This window comes from Ptychodera flava, chromosome 8, assembly GCF_041260155.1.
Source record: "Ptychodera flava strain L36383 chromosome 8, AS_Pfla_20210202, whole genome shotgun sequence".
Classification (NCBI taxonomy): Eukaryota; Metazoa; Hemichordata; class Enteropneusta; family Ptychoderidae; genus Ptychodera; species Ptychodera flava.
Window position 1 is genome coordinate 19,212,466 of NC_091935.1, and position 22,516 is coordinate 19,234,981.

General features: G+C 36.5%; 1 protein-coding gene across 1 annotated transcript in view; it reads right to left on the bottom strand.

The window, feature by feature from the left end:
- Positions 1-6,717: 6,717 nt before the first annotated feature.
- The window catches only part of LOC139138731 (uncharacterized), a 28,399-nt gene continuing 12,600 nt past the window's right edge, over positions 6,718-22,516 (bottom strand). The window contains exons 4-12 of the mRNA XM_070707243.1: positions 17,887-18,117; positions 16,632-16,711; positions 12,790-12,889; positions 12,042-12,361; positions 11,005-11,110; positions 10,095-10,222; positions 9,166-9,406; positions 8,791-8,882; positions 6,718-8,331 (exon numbers count right to left, since the gene is read on the bottom strand). Coding sequence (XP_070563344.1) covers positions 8,272-8,331; positions 8,791-8,882; positions 9,166-9,406; positions 10,095-10,222; positions 11,005-11,110; positions 12,042-12,361; positions 12,790-12,889; positions 16,632-16,711; positions 17,887-18,117 — 1,358 coding nt within the window. The 3' untranslated portion in view covers positions 6,718-8,271. The remainder of the gene's footprint in view (positions 8,332-8,790; positions 8,883-9,165; positions 9,407-10,094; positions 10,223-11,004; positions 11,111-12,041; positions 12,362-12,789; positions 12,890-16,631; positions 16,712-17,886; positions 18,118-22,516) is intronic.

Sequence of the window (22,516 nt, forward strand, 5' to 3'; positions counted from 1 at the left end):
ATAGTGAAGTAATGTCGGTTTAATCTGCAAAAGTAAGCTTATCAGCTTTTCTTTTTTAAGTTATAGGCGTGATTTTATGAGTAATTTATATTATGCTATATTAAGCTATAGGGCATCTAACATTTTTGAGAAATTTGAAAAATATGAAGATCTAATTATCACAAATTAGTTCCAATCGTGTTTATTTTGAAATTGTTTCAATGACCACAAATAGGGCTGGCACAAGATGGTCTAATAAATATAAAGAATGCAAATGACTCTTGTGATACAGCTATGTTATTAGTGCCTAAGGTGAGATTTATAAAGAATATTGGTATTGGATATGTTCATATTTTCACTTATTCATTCATATGGGTTAATTCTTAGCAGAGGATTTGAATAGTTACAATTGCAATAGCTATGCAATGCAAGATATCTGCCAACCCGTAACTCGACCTCGGTGTTAGGTCATGAGCACGTACAGTCACATTTACTAACAAAAGGATCAACCGCAGCCTTCATTACGAGGGCTAAATACTGAGCTACTGGTACCCTAAATAGGGAGGTATTCATCTAAGATTGTTGATATATTGTCAGGTATTCTATGGCATATTTTCAGATGTGTATATTGTACAATGCACCAGTGTATATCACATTATAATTCGACACTTATCAGGATACTGAAACAAACCTGTATTAGCTGTGCACTTTCAATAGTAAAAACACATACATGTACTTGTCCTTCAATTTCCTTCCGTAGCAATGCTCCTTCATTATACTCTCTCGCTCTCTTTCTGGTTCTCTCTGTCTCTGTCCGTCTGTCTGTCTGTCTGTCTGTCTGTCTGTCTGTCTCTCTCTCTCTCTCTCTCTCTCTCTCTCTCTTCTCTCTCTCTCTCTCTCTCTCTCTCTCTCTCTCTCTCTCGTCTTCAGAAACACTGAATACACGTTGTGTCTTTGACTAAAATTCACTGGACACAGGAGGACAAACCTTATAGATTCTGGATTAACGGTATAAAGAGGAAAATTAACTTCCCATCTTACCCGCAGAATGTCTGTTTCGGACTGTGCAATTTTCTCTGACGTCAAAGTTCAACTCCGACAATCCCATATTTCCTTGAAGGTCATACTTCAACAGTCAAGTATATGTCACGTTACCTTGAAACTTTTTTACTGCCAGTACTGTGTAAAGGAAAGTTACAGATCTGAAGTTCCAGTCATTGCCATGATAGATTATTCAGAATTAATGCTATGTTAAAACCAGGAATTATCCTTATTAACTCTGTGAATACCTATAGGATGCAACATAAACTTTTATCATCGATACTGCAATCAAATCATCTTGTCCTAGCGGCAGATGCAATTCTTTCCTTTAGTGTTGAACATAATCTTCAAATAACTCCTGTGAAAACTGCTGTATTGAATCACATAAGTGTGCTGTCACAACTGCCAAGGTTACTTTTGACATTATTGGGTTTTTCTGCAACTTCTAATTTCACGGTCAAAGTGAAAATCCTCAGGGTGTAGAAAAAAAGGCAGTTCACGAACCATAATGATAATTTTGCATTATTTTGACTATCTACGGAATTATTTTAAAACATGTGTCTGTGTGCTATGATTTCAATTTTTTAGAACTCAGTCCTAGTAATTCTACAGTTTTCAACAGCTTTAACTTTTCAAAAATGCGGTTGATTTTGTTGTCCATGTTATAGAGCATATCTCAAGTACGCAGTATTTATTTCAAATAATGAATTTAATGTCAATGTTTTTGAAAAAAAAAAGAGCAAACTGACCGTCATTGTACTTATTTTCGATGAAATTAGCTTTCACACTTATAAAATACAAGCAAGGTTGAAACTTTCACAATAGCAATATACTTCATAGTTGATATGTTTCTTTGCAGTGAATGTATTTTCATCTCTGTCAAGGTAGAATGTGCCTGGACATTAAATTTATCAATATTTTATATTGGCTGCCATTCCCGTGCGGTGAAAAATTAAATTTTTATTTTCACTAAAATAAGACAGTGAAATTTTTTATACTCTAATTAGCCACACCAGTGGTAGCCCCTAAAATTATGGTGTACATTTGAGAATCTGAATATGTCGTCAAGGCACATCCTCCCTTAACACAAACATTACAGTGTGAAATCACTTCAGATATTAGAGAATTCCTAGTGAAAATTTTGTCAATATGTTATATCAGCTTGCGAATGTAAGGGTTAATATTATGAGTCAAACAAACTCAAGGTCTGAATGTATTTCATTGACTATTCAACATTTACACCTCTTTGACTATTAAAAATTTAACATAAAATTATTCTCACAAAAGGTGCACAGAGCTATCTGTCCAGTATATTATGTATTAACGTGAATAGTATTGGGTACTTGTATGTAGCTTTAGTTATGCTGGAATGTTACCATACCTATTTTTATTATGTGATACGACTATAAATTTTGAATGTATTTGTAGATCTTTGAAAATTCTCCCATGAAAGCTGTTCCTCTATTATAGAGTCCTACCATTTTCTTGCCATGAAATCATCTATTGCATCGGCAAATGAAAGCCTCTGTATACCCAAGTTTGTTTGGAATTCGATTTGTGAGCATTTAACTCCTACTGGCTGATGAGCAGCCCGGAAAGCTATAGCCATGTCACTGGTACATATTTATGGCAAGTCCACAGTCTCTTTGAGATTATTTTATTTTGTTGTTTTCGGGATGTTGTTTGGAAAGTCTTCCAGAGCTCTTTAAGAAAAACCTTGCATTTTATAAAAATAAGATCACATCATTTCGATATTGTATTCTCGCCAAGTTTAGCACATTTTATTGTTGATATTTTGATGAAAAAGAGGAAAGAGCCATGAATATTTCAGCCAAGAGAAAGTGTTAAGGTAGTATGCACCTCAAAGGCGAAAGACTTAAACATTTGCTCCGACTTTCCTTAATGAAACTTTTAACAATTCTCTTTCCAAATCGAGAATAGAAATCAGAAGTCACTGTGAAAAGTTTGGTGTGAAAGAAACAAATTACCTAAATTATTAAATTTACTTTTACTCATATTTGAAATTCAAAATGGTCGTCATCCCTGCTTTAACTTTATGGGTTCAATGCAAAGTTCTCGATTTTCAAAAAATTAGGACAGCGAAATTTTTTCTGACTCCAAGAGCTTTAATACGAGCCCTCATATGTGGTTGATCAGAAAAGAATTGTGAAAATGCTTAGTGTCCGGAGGCGCATTCTACCTTAAATTTAAATGCTCATTGCCAAGATGACACAGAATCAAGTTTAAAAGATTAAGGAAATGTATTTGCAGATATTTTTTAACGGCCAAGTTAGCTGAAAAGATTTCAATGACACTGATATTTAGCAAATGTGCAACAGTAAACACTCTCTGTACAACCATCTAAGCTTATCTATTTTAATCTGTGCACATTTTCACATGTTAGGGTCTAGCCGTTGTTCAATACTATCAAGGTATTACCACTCTTTGTCATGTACAAGGTGCAACATTAAACCCTCTGCAGAGAAAATCTAGCCATCCCTGTTCATCTTTCCTCATGAATTGTAATATTCACCGTATCCATCTGATCGTAATACCATCTTCGACGGGATAAGATTAAGATAAAAGTAGGTGGGGGTTAGTCTTTTCAGGTTCTGTAAAAAATTCTTTTTCGGTCAAACCTTACTCGACTTCATGAATGTGTCTGTTTTTCTGCAACAGTATAAATATGCTATTGAATATGCTATTGCTTATCAGCCAATGTAATAACCAGATTTATAATTACTCCTCTGATTTACAGAAGCTGGAACTTGATGATTTTTTCTCCGTTTTTTCAATATCATCAAAAGTTTCTTGTTCTACTCCTTAAAGCATGTTGAGGTCCATAGTATTCAGCGCGTCAACTCAGCCTCTACATGTGTAGTCTGCATTGTTATTGTTGACCAGTGAATTTAGGACCAGACTAGAATTCAAATATAAACAATAACAGTGAGTTTCACAAGTACAGGTACGGCACCGGCAACTTGCTAAATTGTGGGTGTTTCAAAGTGCTTCTGGAAAGAAGAACGAGAAATGGCAATATACATACAAAACAAAAAATGCAACACCAAACGTCACAGCTACTCTCCCTTTAATTTACATTTTTATTTGTGTTGCTGTGCTAATTCTTGATTCATTTTTATCTAGTGAATATTATCGCCATGTTTTGTTTTCTGTAATCACTACTTTTAGGTGGAGATCTCGTATAGAGTCATTTGCTGTACCTTAGCATGTGTTTTTGCCTTGTATTCCTGGGTATGCATAATAAGTAGAGCGCAAAGCATTAATGTACAGCTTGTGCTGGGAAGGAGTTGGGAGTGATACTGCTGTGACAAACGATTAACCGTGCTTTCTGAACACGGTAAGCAGTGCTGTCAATTGGCTAATGATAAAATAAAAATTATTGTAGTACTACTCGTTTGTGTGACAATCAAGCAATTTGGCTACAAATTTATCTGTTTATCAAGCATTGAAAATATCTCCAGCGACATCTGTTGTCGCCGATGAGTGAACCTATATGAGTAATGGACCTGTGTGTCCCTGTCTAATTAAAAATTGCTGTTTATTGTCCGTATATGAAATGAATTCCTTCCATCACAACTAAAATGAAATGCCAGTATGTTTGAATAGCCATGAGTCCCAGAGCTCATTGTGTTTCTACTCTCCCGCCCTGTTGTGACGGCATCAAAAATTATTAATTTCACGGTATACTACTTTTACGACGCACAAACCAATCTAAAATAACGTTTCCTCAAGTAAATAGCCGTGTAATTAGTTTAAAACTGTCGTCACTTATTTGTAGAGGATTTGCAATTCAACACCATTGGTTCTTTTAAATGATCATGTTTTTCAAAAGTGTTCGGTGCCCTATACCTGAGTGCTGCAATACAAATCAAGTGAATTGCAAAAAAATGAAAAGTAGATGAGCTTAAATTTGCTGATTAAACCAACATTACTACAATATATATATCCTTCCGAAACAGTTCCGATAGTTTTGTGTGAAATATTTCAATTGTTTGTCCAAATTAGGCGTAAGCCTACTTAAGCACCACTTGTCAAAATTCGCGATTCACGTTCTGAAGTTTAAGCTAGAAGCAGATGCATTTTCACTCTAATTTACTTTATCGATTCATGTACAATGATACTACGATATGTGTGTTTACGAATTCTACGCGTAGGGGCATTACAGTAAGGGACTTGATAGAAATTAGAGGGAGGGAGGGCCAATGTTTTTCAAAATGACAAAGTGCGTAAAATAGTGACTCTTCAAGAGTGTTTTTAAAAAAAGTGACCCTCATCAATTTCCATGCGCAACTGAACTAAACTGGTAACTGATTAAAAGGCCCAGTAGTAAAATCGAGGTCAAAGGTCACTCTGACCACGTGACATTGTCAAAATTCTGTTCTTAAATACATATCCCTGTCCACCGAAAATCAAACTTCTTGCTCTATTGGCCAACCTATAATTAGATATGTGCATAATTAATGAGGTACAGGATGATGTAAGGATCAAAGGACCCCAGAATTTGGGTGTTAAATTTGGTTCCATACCCGTCATTCTTTAATACACAGTAGCCCTCTTGCACTGTTATATGAGATAAATAAAGCCATAGCTTCGCTTGCAGAGGTGTAGGGTAGGTCAAAGTTCATAGAAAATTCTGAAAAGCAATCCTTTAAAAATCTTCTAAAAAGTGACAGGCCCGTGAACTTGAGACTCGGCACATAAGAATCTGGCCCTATGGATTACAAAGAATTTGTAAAGAAATTTGATTGATCAATTTTGATGCGAAGGAGGTCAATTTTGAAGTTAAAATCCGAGATCGCCGCAAGAGAAAGGGTTGAAATATTATTGAAGTGGATTTCGACACATAGGGAGAGGGTCACTGTTTGTTGCTCAAGAAAGTTAGGTAGAGTCACTTTTTCTTGCAAACATTTTGAAGGGCCACTATTTTCCGAAAAACACTGGCCCTCCTTTTCAATAATTTCTGTTCAGTCCTTACCGTAATAACCTCGGCCTCTACGTGAGAATTCGTACTACACACGTATCGCAGGCCACAACTTCATGCATTCAAAGACGCTATTGAAGTCCTAATAATGATTTATCAGTGTACTTGATCGATAAAGTTAATTTGAATGAAAACGCATACGTTTCTAGCTTAAAGGCAGAATGTGAATCTTGAATCGTGCCACGTGGCGCTTGAATTAGGCTTAAAAAGCCCCCACTCAATTATCAGATTTATCTAATATAAATATTATTTCCTTGATAAAATATTCAATGGAAAACAAAAGAATGACAAACTGTTAATGGGCTGTTCACACATTTGCTAATGCGAGAACCAGGGATTGAGAAGGGCGCCTTTAACCCCACCCCACTCAATTTAGTATGATTAAACTCATCATTAATGTGATGTTTCGCCGTCTTTAATGATCTTCACCCACGCGTCACCTAAATTTTGTCCCGCGAAAACCTTTGAATCGCGGATCAAAGCTTTTAAAAAAATCATGAAGACCCAAATTACTATAGCCAGGCCAAATGTTACTGAGCCGATGTGCACTCGAGTCACGATTACAGTCAAGCTGATGTACGTCAGTTCACTGTCGTGTCCTGTGCTGAACGGCATCTCAGTTGCTGTGCAAATATCGTCCTTTTCAGAATCCACACAAATACAACGTCAGCATAAAACCGGACCGTGCTACGTTTACAAGTCATACTAAGTTTCTTTTATTTCGAAACGCAAAAAACAGGATTTGTGAACGTTCTCTTACGTATACCACAGGCATTCGTTAGTTGAACAACGTCAAGGACTACGTGGGTAGGGCTAATTCAAAAGCCCCGTGCAAAAGTGCCGCCTAGCGGGGCGCTAAATTTTACGAGCCTCGATTCACGTTCTGCAGCTTAGGGTAGAAATAGATTCGTATTCACTTCAATTTACGTTTAGATCCTGTACCTCTATGATATTAATAATGCACAGAGCTAAAATAAGTTTAGCCGAAAGCTGATGTTCCCTTACCGGCGACTGCATACGGACAATGTTCAGCGCGGCCTCCCAGAGACATACTTTTGGCAACTGTCGGCTTGACATAAAACCGGCGAGCAGGCTAACAGCTTGGGTCAGCTTGGGACGAATTTCAACTTAAAAGAGTATCTAGGTCATGCATAAAATATGACAAGAAGGGAGATCACAGGAAATGCTAGTACAATGTGAAACCATGAATTGGCCATTCGCAGCATCCGAGTCTGTTCGCTTTTATTGATTTATGATTAATTGATTTAATCCACCATCCAAAAGGCAAATGCCTAATTACAGGATGAGGTACCTATAACCCGTTACCCAATGGAGCAATGAGGAGAACAGTGAGTCTCAAACGCACCATCAGTGAGTCTCTGCATGACTGTGGACTTACCAGGTCTCAAACTCACCATCCTCTGTAAGTGAGACCGATACCCTAACCAATGCTTTTCACACATCGAATTGACAGAAAGTTGAAATATGATATGGCTCAGAAGGCTCCTTGGCTAAGCCAGGATTCCATCATTTAGTTTTACAGTAATAACCTAGGTCCCTACATACAGAATTCGTAAACACATACATAGAAGGTCACCATTTTAAGCATATAGAAGGCGCCGTTGAAGCCGTAATGGGTATCAGTATAGATGAATCGATAAAGTAAATTAAAGTGAAACTGTCCTGCAGAATGGGAATTGTGGCCCGTCATATATGGTACGCCGGCACCCGTTAATAGCCTGTTGGACATATCCCTATCCACGGACAGTGTCCAACTAACGAACGCCCATGGCAGCTAGCTACCGATTAATCGCAGTATTATTCATTACTAAATACAACGCACGATGCAATGTGCTGAAGACTATACACAGGACGTTGTGCTCGTATGTAGGCACTTTTCTGAATTGTTCGCGTCATAGAATTATAGGGCATTCCATAGGAAAGGTCGAGTAACTATAAACGATTTGTGCTGTGCCGTATAATGTGTGTCTGTAAATCCATTTATCCGTAATCGAGTACAATCACTACGTCTTTTCTAATGCCAGGAATAGCGAAAACGAAAACCAAATGATTTAATAATTTCAGTTCCATTGCTTTACTATCTATCAATCATAATAAGCAAGCAGTATGCACAGAAAACAATTTTTACGTCTTAAATTGTTTACAACGTCGATGGAAAAAATAGAATTTGACATTATACTTAATAATAAAGATAATTGGCATCTTCGTGTACGGTACCATTTAGGCATTTAAGTAGGCAGGTCTTTACATAGACACAAGATGGAATCCTTCGATGTTGTCTCTGAAGCCTAAACGGGAAAAATGTGATAAATTGAATATTAGGGTAACTGTGAGAGTTTGAATACTCTGAACTCTGTATGTTCTCAACATTCCTACCGCAGGAATGTATATTATGCTCTTATGTAGGTAAGTACACATGGCAGATTACGTATACAAAATTCCAACGCCATGTTTACTACCCGACAGGAACGTTTATGATAATATGGACAACGGGTAGCAGATATAGCTCATAATACGCCAATCATGTACGATTAAGTAAAAATGGCTGCAAAGTTTTTAAAGTAATTTAGCGGAAATTGATTCTCATAACTTTTTCAAATGTGAGAATAAATAGTTTATTGAATTGCCTATTTGACCAGGGCTACATACACAAACTGGTATTCCACTAAATGATATAAGACCTTTTTGCGCTTCTGTTGTTTATTTGTGTTATGATCTTCAGTACAACTCTTAAGTCTAGTACATACCCTGCAGCCTTTAGTGTCCCAGCTTGTTGTTTGTCTATTGAAGTATTGGCACGTCTGTTGCATCAAAAGCAGTGAGAGTTTTACTCTTTGCCCTATGCGAAAGAAAAAATAATTGCTCTTTATCAGGCCAATTAAAAACGGACGATTGCATCGGTCCCAAATATAAATGCTCTACTGCCAGTGCAAATCTACGGTCAAGAATTGGTTACATCATTGTTTTCTCTTTTCTATTAGGTTATTGAATCATTCACAATCAACTGGTTTACTACATCAGTGCTGCAGGAGAATACATGATATGCACGGGTATCTTCTGTTATTACTATTTCTCCGAAGTGACGAAAGTACCGGAAAAGAAAAATTAATATAAACATTTACTGTGTGGAATTGTGACGTTCATATAACATTGTCCACTTTCCAGCGGGTCCTGTCTTGGAATGATAATACTGGCTTCTCTCCCAGAAAACCTGATAATCCTCGAGAAGTTCTGACCACGAATATCATCATCATCCGGATGCTGGACTTCATTAAGGAACTGTACATGTACGGTGGCGTTCAACTGCAGGATTTCGGAGCTTCTAATTACAGCGATGTTCATTCCGTGAGTTTTCTTCGAAATCTACATACACGAAAATAACACTATCGATATAGAATAGAGTATATGTTTCTAAATATTACAATCATCATGAATTGTGTAACATTTGACAGGGTCATTATGCAATTGCTACCAATGGTCACCGTTGGAAATACATTACAAAGTTGAAATTATTAATCCAACGGATGTTAGCACGCTCAACAACAGAGCTCACTTACCCAAATTGCCCAACATCAGTTCATTTTTCTTATCCTTTGCATGGCATGAAATTGAAAGTACTTCGATTTCTATAGTTACATACAGCCACAGTTCTGACCTTATGCTACAAACATTTTTGCTTATAGAAAGACATGTAATATGTACTTATTCTTCACCAGGGTTTACAAAAGGCATGCAACAATATGCTAAATTGCGTTGATTATATATACTACTTTAATATTGAGGTTACATAATGTGATGGTGAGGAACAATTTTGCCTCGTTGATTGGTAAAGCGGGAACTTTGAGACAATAATGTCATCCATAACAAGAACTTTGTTCACTTTAATTTACAAGGCAAGTGAAACTTTCCGAAAGTGTAACATAATGCTCATAATGCAGTTGTAATGTCATAATTTTCCAGAACTGGTATTTAAGCTATGAAATTTAGCAGCACAATGAGTCACTTAGACTTTGATTACAGTCTAAAATTATTTGTTAACTTCAAGACATACCTCAAAAATCCATCCGAAATATGTTACATCATCTGCTTGAAAATAAAGACCTGGTGCATAACTGCCAGAGCTCGAGTCTGATCGATTAATGCTATACAGAATGCCTATATCCTCATCTGCATTTGCAACTGAAAGTGTAAGACCAAAAGAAATCAGACATAAACCACTGTTGCATATGTCCAGGCATTTTCTGCCTATGAATAATGATAATCTTTCTCTCACAGTCCATATATGGGTTGCACAGGGAAAGTGTAGCGAAATCTTGTGGCTATAGTAACGTTGAAATTGCGTACGTCGTGCTGAGTCTTGCCGAAATGGCGGGAAATGTACGCCATGGAACTATGAGTAAGCTTGAGTCCGACCAGGGAAGCAATAAACAATGCCCATGTGCACTGTTAGCTCGGCGCTGACTCGGTCAGTTATTTCTACCATGAGTGAAGCTATTTCCAATAACATCAGCTGTTGTTAAACGAAATATTACATTGAATGCTAAAGCTATTTTGACGACAGAGTTTTTTTGTGAGGCGCAAAATAAAGCACTAATAAATTGTACTCACATACGATGTGTGTACAAATTCATATCTGTAACACTGTCGCCATGATCTCGATCATTCTCATAAAACGTGATATCATACTTGACACATTTTAACGAAGTCATTAAAGCTTGTTTTGGCTCACTACTATAATTTACACAAGGTGCACAGAATTAGAGATTACATTACGAGAACAGTCATATGGCACCGCATAGCGATATCTAATTATTATTGCCGTAAAACATTGAAAACCTTGATGCACTTTTGACAAAGTAACGTGCTAAATTATAACATGTCACTTCTTATCACCAAACAGTTTTACAAAAACTTTTCTGATAGTCTTTAATTCTTTACTATTCAACTTGGAATACAATCACCTTCAAGCCTTGTACCATTCCTTTCAGCAAATGACAAACTTAGCACATCTGTCAAACCAATTCCATCTTCTATCGTTAGCAGTGATGTCCTTTTCAAGCGAATGGCCTACATTTATGTATCAACATCAAAATAAAACATGGTGACACAAAGCAAACGCATATGCTGAGACGAAAGATGCGAAATGCGATCTCACTGGGATTACAGGTAAATATCAATTATGCCCACAAAGAATTTTAGACCGTTTTACTTAGGAATACTGCACCATGTTTCTCAAGCACACTTGCGTATAAGACGATGAACTTATTTTTACAGAGAGGGGATGGTTCATCGCATTGTCAGTTGGTCTGTTTTGAAGGCATATCGGTTCTTTGCTCCCGGCTTTCGTTTCTGTAATAAGGATTGCGCAGTTTTTTTGAATCCAGAAAAAAAGTAAAGAACAGTGTGTATTTAATTGTAAAAAGAAATCATTAAAACGTGAACTTTGAAGTTTACACAGATGAAAAGTACTTGAATCATGTAGAAGATGATGCTGAACTGTTATTTAATTTCATTGCTCGGTACAATTCATCAATGCCGATTCTCGAGTTTATAAGTTTGACGATTATTATGGCGCGAATCCTCCACCTGTAACAATCTACCATATCCAGTTGTGCATCTAGGCGGATGAGGCTCAAGTATCTCGATGCCCCTGTTTTAAACAATATCATGCATAAATTTTGCTTGAGTGTGTTAAGTTCTCTTAAGGGGGTTGACTACGCAAAAGTATAACCTTTCTATCTCAGAGTCTTCATAACTGTACATGCATCAAAGTGAAGCTGATGCGGCATACGATTTGCATATATGCATGTGAAATGAACTTTTAACACGTCGTTTTCACGGGTTAAAAAAGTTTTTGGCCGGACAGTTCTTCACGGAAAAAGTTTACATCTTTCAGTTTGAAAACGTAATGTCTGAATGAGAGCCGATTTCAGCCTAATTTGTTTATTTAACTTTATTTTTAAAACGGCATTCATTAAGCTGTAGATGCCATACTTACAACAAGATTAATAGTCAAACCAGACGTCAGGTGCAGCGCGGCACTCGGGGGAATCCGAAAACCGTTACCATCTCCAAGGGATACAAGAGTGTCGGAAATTTTCTCCGTAGTGTCTGTTTCCGCATGTAACACGATAGACGGGGTTTCGAAGATAATGGAACCGCTGCCGGGTGTGACACTGGTGAGAACAAACTTCGAAAGACGCTCCACTGTGTCAATGACAACGCCTATTAAATGCTCTTCCAGCTCTAGAGTTGTGCTATTGACTCTATTGTAGGTTCTCAAAATGGTGAGTCCATTGTCCAGTGCCGACAAAATTGCTGTCAATATGCACAGAATTCGATGAAACATTATTATTTAAAGCTAAACCCATTTAAAAATGGAATATTCAACATTCTTCTTACAGAGCCAATTTTCTTAAGAAATTCGTTAAAACTTGTCCATAAAATTTACATCGGCGAATTCGAGGAAGTAATACTTCATGACACCTTTTACTTAAAGCCTCAACATCCTCTCTGTCTCTATCCTGTCTGGCCATATCTCTGAAAGTTTATTAGCTTCTTTTCTTCTCCATTTAAGCTTCTATCTCATTGTTTATGTCCGTCTGTCGGTACGCCTCGATGTATCCGTCTGAGACTGCTTATCTGCATTGTCTTTCTGTATCTTTCTGCAGGTCTACATTGTATAATCATATGTTTGACTGTCCCACCCCTGCTTCCTCCACGCCAATCTAACTTTCGGAACTTACCATGAGCTATGTCCATGGCACTTTCGATTTCCGGTGTTCGTTCGTAGATTTTAGATAGCGAAAAAGTAACATCTGATAGCATCTCCATGTTTGCTATAGTCTGAGTTTAACATTCAAGAAATGAACAGATTTACTAGTATATATTTTATGCTAGGCTCTACGTGACGCAAAATTGAAATGCTCATTATTTATTTCGTCTGCATGCGTATGAGTATGCGTATCTTTGAAAATTATTTATTGACTTCATAAATATATTATTCTCCCGTACTAACAAAACAATAAAAGCCGAATCATCGTGCGATTTCGGAGGAAAATGTTAACGTCGGCTGTAGATACGGAACTTTATATATATATATATATATATATATATATATATATATATATATATATATATATATATATATATATATATATATATATATATTAACAGATTACTTCAAGTACAAAGTAATGAAATCTATTACTTAAGTTTCATGCATCTTGCAATCCTCAGATAGAGTGAAAGGTTTACTAGCTCGACACTCTTACATATATGATTGGGACGAACCATTCTATTTTTAGGTAGTGTTAAAATTCGATAAATAATATTTGTTTTGGTGGCGACATTTTGAAACCAACTCACAGCGTTTGTTTAACAGTGTAGATTTGTCAGCATTGATAATGTGCAGCTTTTCTGATATACAAAGATTACATCGCTTGTTCATGTTAGAGTAACTCAATGCTTTATCAATGATTGACCATGAAATGTCAAAGTCTTGTCCCTTATTTCTTAAGTTCCATACATATTTTGATAACTCGGTGTCGTTTTTGTATCTCTCGTTGCGGAACGACTTCATGTGATTAGTGTAGCGCGTCTTGAAGGTGTTATCAGTAAGGCCGATATAAACTCTCTCTCCGTTGTCCTCCGTTGATACGTTGGCCTTGTACACCACGCCTTTGACTTGACAGTTACCCTTCAAGGGGCATGCCGACTTAACCCTGCAATTGCAATCAGCTGGTTGGTCCTTACGCTGTTCTCCGGAGATTACCCTCTTATTGTGCGATTTGATTATATTGCCATATTCCTCATACAGCTATAACTCACTTTAATTGTGTTTCTTTTGAAGATCTTGTGAAGTTTAGACCCCTTTGGAAAATATTTATCGACAAGTTGGAGAAATTTCCTGCCGATGTTTGTTTCCACGTTCTTGCTGAAAGGGGGGTTGAATCACGTGATATGACGCTTCCTGTTATTGCTTCTCCTCGCTGGTTGGTTGGTCTTGGTGAATTCAATTTGTTCGGTGTAGCCGCTTGCCTTTAGCGCTGTATTGTATCGCCCTTTATATTTATCAAAGATGCCCTTATCACTAGATATTGTTGAGATGCGTTTGCTTATTGCGTCAGGTATGTGATTAATAATGGTTGGCGGATGATTAGACTGCTTAAGGACATACATTGTTTGGTCGTTCGGTTTACGATACGGGTAGAACTTGCCGTCGTTCAGATTAAATGTCAGATCCAAGAAGTTTGTAATCTTCTGGTTTGTCTCGATCGTGATTTTCAGGCCAATTTCACGAAATATCTTTATGATTTCCTTTCTGATCTTATCAGCCTTGCTGGCCGTGATATTCTTGAGTACACCAAACCCGTCATCCCGGTATAAGCCGATATGATTCTTATCATACTTTTTGGCGAGTATGTTAAGTATATACAGACCCACCAGCTCGCATATTTTAGCACCATCGAAGCTGCCATCGCCACATCGAATAAATCCTTATTCTCTCTTTTAATCAAGGGTGTTATGTCGTCAAAAAGGAGGGTCTTTCGCGAGTGCATTACGATATCAACCACTTCATCAGAAATCGAAGTATATTCTCTCGCAAAATCAAGTGATTTACGCAAGAGATCTTCTGAGATAGATGGATAGAAGTTGACAATGTCAAATGTAATGAATCTACATTTTGATTTACCTCGTATCCCCTTGAACCAGTCAATGACAGCTGATGAATTCCTCCATTGGTTCACACACGTACGTATATCATTGTTGATTGTGTCAAGTAATTGTTTACTTACTTTGCCCATCTCGCTTTTGGTCGGGTTAATAAGTCTACATGTTGGATTGTTCATGAAGTTGTCTTTGTGGTCTTTTAATGTAATGAAGGCCTCGTGCTTAGCGAGTGTGTCCATTCTTTCTGCAATATTGAGTTCACTTGCTATTTCCTTCGCTTCACTATTAATTTCGTTGTAAACGCTGTTGTTCGCTTTAACTTGTATGACTTTGTTATGTTGTCACGTAACATCTTCTGATAACAATCAGCACTAACCTTGTAGAAATATTATTTATCGAATTTTAACACTACCTACAAATAGAATGGTTCGTCCCAATCATATATATAAGAGTGTCGAGCTAGTAATCCTTTCACTCTATCTGAGGATTGAAAGATGCATGAAACTTAAGTAATAGATTTCATTACATTGAACTTGAAGTTATCTGTTAATTTATAACGCTCTGCTTTTTGCATTGAGCACTGTAATTTCCCACGAGGACATCTGTATACTTCGATATATATATATATATATATATATATATATATATATATATATATATATATATATATATATATATATATATATATATATATATATATATATATATATATATATATATATATATATATATAATTCTTCGATTTCGATACACACACATATCATACCAGTATATTGATGTCGCAAATACAGCGTATATCTGTTCTATATTCGCAATACAGCACGGTTTGAACTAGCAAGCTGGAAGGAATCCATTTTAACGGCAGAATTCCAATATACTATTATGATATAAAAGCAATAAAACACCTAAGCATATGTGGTTTACTTCATAAATGTATTATATTATAGATGGTGCTTATATGTCACGAACTAGTCAAAATCTCGTGATATGCCGTCGTTGAGTGTGTTTTTTACTGAATTACACCTACTTGCTGACTTTGAAGAAAGCTTACATCAAAGTTTTTAAAAAAATGAAACATTAATGTTACAATAGTTGCCACGAATGTATTGATAACGACACACTTGCTTGGTCAGGACAACAAAAAGATATATATCCTATACAGGCTGTAAATTCTTGTCGGTCTTACAGACCTGCATGCTGACTCCATTACACTTCTCTTCTTTTTAATATGAGCGGGTAGTTTTATCTAAAAGACGAGTGTGGGTGTCACAGGGGAAATGGTTATGCTGTATACTTTATTTTAGACCAAGATCCTTCCAATAAAAGATCATACATTATTGCCGGACTACACATGTTTATGTGCCCGAGAGCAGGTGACAATGCCAGGAGGGCAAATTGTCTCGGGCTGCGAGGTTGACAAAGATAGAGTAACGTGCATAGTAGGTTATCCTGAAGTTTCAAATCTCATCGGTTAGAAGGTATAAATTCTCACTGCTTAGTTGCCTCTGAGTCACCTACTTTTGTTGATTATTCACCGCATTATTCGAATCAAAACTGGCGGTTAAATCGTCGACAGTGCCGCTGAAGGCACTCTGTCTATAATTTAGAATATGTACTTTGGTAGGTCTCGACGAAGTCTAATGAACAGCACTAAAAGTTCGTAGAGATGAACTGAATCATCACAAGATCGATTTAATACTCAATTTACATGAAGATTGCTGTCCTTCAATAAGACCAAACGCACATATTTGGAGCTAGTTGTCAAAAGAATATAGGAGTTCGAGTACCAATCAATTAATTTGACGCCAGTCTAGAGACAAGGCAGATAAAACATGAGGTCTAACATATTTTGTGGTGAACGCTGGTGAGTTGGTAATTATGTTTCTACCGCTACTTTACAAAATCGTCATATTACCTCAGCGACGGCCTTGTCAAACACTTCATTCCCCTTTCCCATACTTGATAGGTTTCTCATAATTTCATCCAGTAAAGATTCTATTAATGTAAAAATAAGACACCTTTGAGAATAAAGCCAGTAAAATAGCTTTCTGATAGATTAAATTAAGAAAGAGTAATTTCTGGTATGAACTTTCTCTTATCTGTGAAAAGTTGACAATCTCAAAAGTATAGAAGGAAAGATGCAGAATTTAAAATTGGTCGAGAGTGTTGACGGTCATGAAGTTCTATACATTTTTCAGCGTCCCATTTGTTGACTTTTCGAACGCCTCAATGCTAAGACTGATAATCAGGCCAACTCAATCATTCCACTGATGTTCCTTCCATCAAAAGCGTAAGCAAGACCTTTAAATTTCACTTTCAGTTAAGTCTCATGTAGGAACATCAATCATGGCAATTCAAAGCAACTGTTTGATGCCTTAAAATCGCCATGATATTAAGTCATCTTAACACGAAACATTATCCTCTCGTAAAGCCAACAGTTGTGAAGTTACGTAGATAACTGAAATTGACTATGGTGGTTACATCAATGACATGGGGCACAGCGTTGTTAAGTTTGTCAATGGTTCCATTATTTTGCACCAAGTTCCAAGCGTAAATAAGTAGCTGAGGAAACAACCGTTTAAGAACTTCAAATAGTGGGTTATGTGTTGTTGTGTATATTTATACATTCGTTTTTAATAAATTGCTTGTTTTCCACAAGTTTTGGATTTTAAAAGACCGTTCAGTGTATTTCAGAAATGTATAGCCAGGTGTTAAGGTTTGTTATATAAGCAAATTACCGGCAACCTGTACGACATTACCCAGCAACATATCGTGCATTTCATTTTTATGTTCTTATGTTTGAATGATATGATTGTCAATGGTTTCAGTTAAGTATCATTAAATATGCAAATTTTTAACTAGCTGACATGAAAATGACAAATGTTTTTTCAGTTTTGTATTCTTTATTCTTACATTATATTTTCGATATTTATATATTTATAACATTTCATCAACATCTGTTAATTCCTTCTGTAAGACACAGCTATAAGAAACTGATAAGTTCTTGCCATCCCTGGCGAGAATCTATGTACCAGAATTTAACATACTTGAAATATCACACCAGGGATTTTTTCGTGAAAAAGTGTCCCATTCGTGCGGTACATACCCGTATACATCTTTTCTATGAGAATACCCCCCCCCCCCGATGAAACATCAGCTGACAATTTTACCTCGCAATGTAACAGTAAATTGGCATGACACTGAGTTGTCCCAAGCATCCACGGCCGTATACGTCACAACCGTGTTTCCAAGATGAAATTCACCTCCACGATCATGACTTCCGGAAACTCTAAGATTTCTCGAATAATTAGTGACCGTTGGAAAATCCCAAGTCACAGTTGCTGTCATCTCTTTCGGTAGTGCAGAGGCTTCTATGTCATCCGGACATGAAATTATGGGCTCTGTGAAAAGATAATTGCCAGGGTACTGTGTTCACTTTTTAATAAACCAGATAACATTTAGTTTGCAAGATGAACGTCTCTCTGTATCAATAATCACAAAATAACAAACAGATTTTCAGACGTATTTATCTCAAACCATGCTGTAAATACTCATTTTGAGCTTGAGACGTCGTTCTCAAAAATAATGTAAATTGAGTAACATCAAGTCGACATAACATATTGCTGACTGTGCTTTGGGGATATTGCACGACGTTTGATCGAAATCGTGTCGTATTCGAGCGGTGTGTTCGAGTTTGACGTGCAGCAACAAATCAACATTGTAATACTAACCTTGTGAAAACGACCGACAAGAAAGTTATAATTTCATGGAGTGACCGAAATTTACAGGGAACATGATAATGATCTCTCTTAGTCACTGTACGAATCGAGAACTTAATGATATGTGCATCTTCTCTCTCTTGTATTTCAGTGGTTCATTAGTGGCTATACTCAAAATATTTACAACCTAGATATCAAAACTCGCCAACAGGAAACTTGCTGTATGGAGGTCTTGTCATCATTTACTGTCGACCAGAGGAGAGTGACATGAAAACGTGGTACAGGACAGTGACGTTTTTGAGTGTCATAAATTTTGTTCGCTTAGCTGTTTTATGACTTTATATGGACACACCAACGTGTACGCTTAGCTATAAGTAGTTACTGCTACAGTGAAAATAATTTGATTCAAATATTAATACCTCAAAAAAAACATCTAATTCAAGAGGCGATGTTGGAAGTTCTTTTATGTTCGTTTCTTCGCTTCGATAAAGTTTGTATGTGGATGAGTGATAGTGAGCATGCGTGCGTGAGTGCTTCACGAACTCTACAACGTGTGGAGCGGTCTCAGTCAGAAAAATGTAACAACTTAGCCGGCTATTGAACCACTCTTTTTTGGGAATGGAGATTTAGCCGATCGGTTCTCTCTGTGGCCTCTCTGCTAGGCTACTGATGCCGTATGTTGTGGGTTCGAACCCGATTGAAAACTATCAGTATTATTGTATGCGAAATGAGAACATATGTAGCGATGTTGGCACCTTGGATCTTGAAATGTGTAGAAAAAATGGGACCACATCAGTACTCTCTGAACAACAGGAAAATTGTGATACAAGCTTAGTATAAATGAAAATACTATATTCATTCCTCATGATCTGTGTTTGTGTATTAAATGATTGGCAATTGAAAAGAAACATAAATTGACCCGAAAAAATAAGGAAGCAACAAATCGGCACTGGGCATGAATTGTCTGGAATAGATTTTACATACTTTTATGCCTCAATATTTACAACATTTGCATATTTATTACCATTTGAGTTTGAGGTTAACCGGTCACGGTGCGCAAGAACTTCTACTGATAAAGCGCAAGGAGTGGCAATTGTTACAACAATGAAAAATGACGTTGTGTCAATGGTTAAAAATATCGCACTAAAAGACCGAGAAAAACTCCGACCACATTCCTAGACAGGCACGGCACTGAAGCAGTGTTTATACGTTATCCTCTATAATTTAAGGATGACTAAACGTTTGACTGGTAAATTCAACGAATTTAGATCGACATTCCGACGCCATGTCATAATGCTCTTAAAAATTATTTGTCGATATATATTACTTGGATTTTTTCTCTTAGAGAAAGATTGTTGCGTTGATGACGTCATAACTATCATCCAACTAGTTGGATAGAATAGAACATAAAATGTTTGACAGCATGTCTTTGGAGTTTAACCCTAAACTTATTCAGACAGATAATACTGTATGATTATTATACACCTGTGTCTGTAGCCTATGGAGTTTCGTCGTACAGTAAGTTTCAGTATCAGGTGACATGGAGTCCAATAACTTTGACGCAGAGTACCATAACTTTAGGTGTTATTGGACTCTATTTGACCTTTGACCTCAAAACACTTTTACGTCAACACGAGGAAAAGAAGAGAATATTTTACATTTTTTACAAAAATATATACTTCTTAGCATTCATTTATTCCCAAATCAAATCGTGGTCGGTCCAAAACCTGTGAATTCGAGTGAAATTATGCTGCTGACCACAGTCCCTCTATCTAGGGACTGTGTGCTTACGTAGAATTTCTACAATGTGCACTGCGCAGCGCGGGTTGAAATTTCCTTCTGCGCGCTTAGCTGACGCGCTGAACGCGTTCCCAGTCTGCTCACGATCGCTCATTGCAGTGCGCGATAAGCATCAAAGAAAAACGCCTAAGTTTCGACTTTTTTCAGGTAAAGTAGGACTAAAAAGGTGTACAATAAAAAGGTTATTCACATAATACCGGGATTTATGTTCGAGTACATCGTGCAGCAGAGGTATTGTCCGAGAGGCGTAGGGTTTGTCTAGGAATGTCTACACGTGCTTAGTACGCTTAACTTCTAACCGACTGTCAGTGAATCGGATGTAGTGTGTTGTCTCCGCCTATTTTCTGACCTGATAAACAGTACCTCTGAATTAGCAAGTACCTCAGAATGTAGACTTGTCTGACGAAATATTTGCTATAAATTTGTATCTCAAAGCACAATAGTTCACCTGCCCTATGTACATTTAAGTGGGTAATTCTTCAATGTCATTTGAAAATAAAAGGCATATTTTCAACGCAGTTTTACTGCGCATGTACAATTTCAGTTTGTTTTACAAGTTGAACATTTCATTTTGATTTTTCCGGAAAACAAATGCTGGTCTAGAAGACCAAGAAAGGGTCAATAAAGTAGCTATGCTTTAATAACGCTCATGACTTCTTTTTCTGTTATATAAGTATGTGATTTCTCTGCATATTTTGCTTGACCAACGTCGTTTCCTAAATCCCAAGCACATGCATCTTGGTAATTATACCCCGTGTATACTTCACCATCTCAAATATATGTTTTACAAATATGGCTGTATTAGAGGATTCTTCAACAGTTGCCAACGGGTAGCGCGATGTGTTGCAGGGTATAATTACGTTTTTGTGGCGCAGTCGTTGAGAAAATTGGGTTAATGAACATTTATCAATAGGCACCTAAAGTTGTTTGTATGAGAAGCAAAGGAGGAATAAACCCTCTCAAACTTCTGCAGGTAAAATAAGTGGGAATTTAACGAGCAACATGTTTGCCAAGATAGAGCCAACAGAGGAATCGAATATGAGAAAGAGATACCTTACTGACTAGGATTTGTCAAATATCTACGGCGCGCCAAATGTTTCAAAAATATTTATCGTCATAGAGTAAAAATAAACTGTCAAATCAAAATAAAGTCTTAAACGTGTATGAATAATAAAAAAAATTTCTTTCGTCTTGCATTTTATTAATGTACCTTTTCGTAAAATTAAAATAGCATTCATTTGAAAATATGTGTCATTAAATATTTGAATGTGTCTGTATACGGCGCGCCAAATGTTTCAAAAATATTTATCGTCATAGAGTAAAAATAAACTGTCAAATTTTCTTTCTAAATAAAGTATTAAACGTGTATGAATAATAAAGAAAAAATTTCTTTCGTCCATATTGTATTTTAATAATGTACTTTTCGCAAAAATAACATTCGTTTGAAAATATGTGTCATCAAATATTTGAATGTGTCTGTACAGATAAAGATGACGTGCAACCGTCGTTCTCGATTGAAATAAAAATTCGATGGAATTACGGAAGAAAATAAACGAGACAAGTATTATTGCAAAAAAGGGGAGAGTGTTATGCAATACTTAATTGTAAAATACCCTTTAAACCGTAATGAGAAGATAAACTGTTTGCAAAAATTTGAAAATACCACAATCCAATACTTATTGACGTACATACACGTGTATTTGATATAAAGGTGCAATGAATGCTGATTAAAAGGGAAAAAAGAAAAAAAAAATCAAGCACACACACAAAAAATATTGAAATGATTAAAAACAAAACCACAAATAGTACTTGCACTATTACCAAAAAACAAAATGAATCACCATCAGGTCTGACTAAAAAAGAAAGAGAATCACAATTGAAAAGTCGACCTAGATCGCGCCGGCGTTGAGGCTGTAAAGAAACCAAAACGAGGTCAGCTTTGGAAAAAAAAAACCAAAGCGAGGTTACCAAAAAAAAAAAAAAAAAGAGGTTACCAAAAAAAAAAAAAAAAAAAAAAATCAATAAAAAAAAAGAGGCCCGTTCGAGAAAAGAAAACAGAGTGGGACACCCCGCAGAAAAAGCCCAACATGAAAATTGAATAATTGATTGTTACAGTTCAATGCCAGAGGGTTTTGGATCATCACACTCGGATGTTGTACAAGATATTTGGGGTATTTCAGCAATAACTCTCAACTTCTAGTTTTCAATATCATCTCATGGACGTCCAAGTTACCGACACGTCCCATTCTATATTAAACAGTTACCAGTTTTGGTTAAAAGT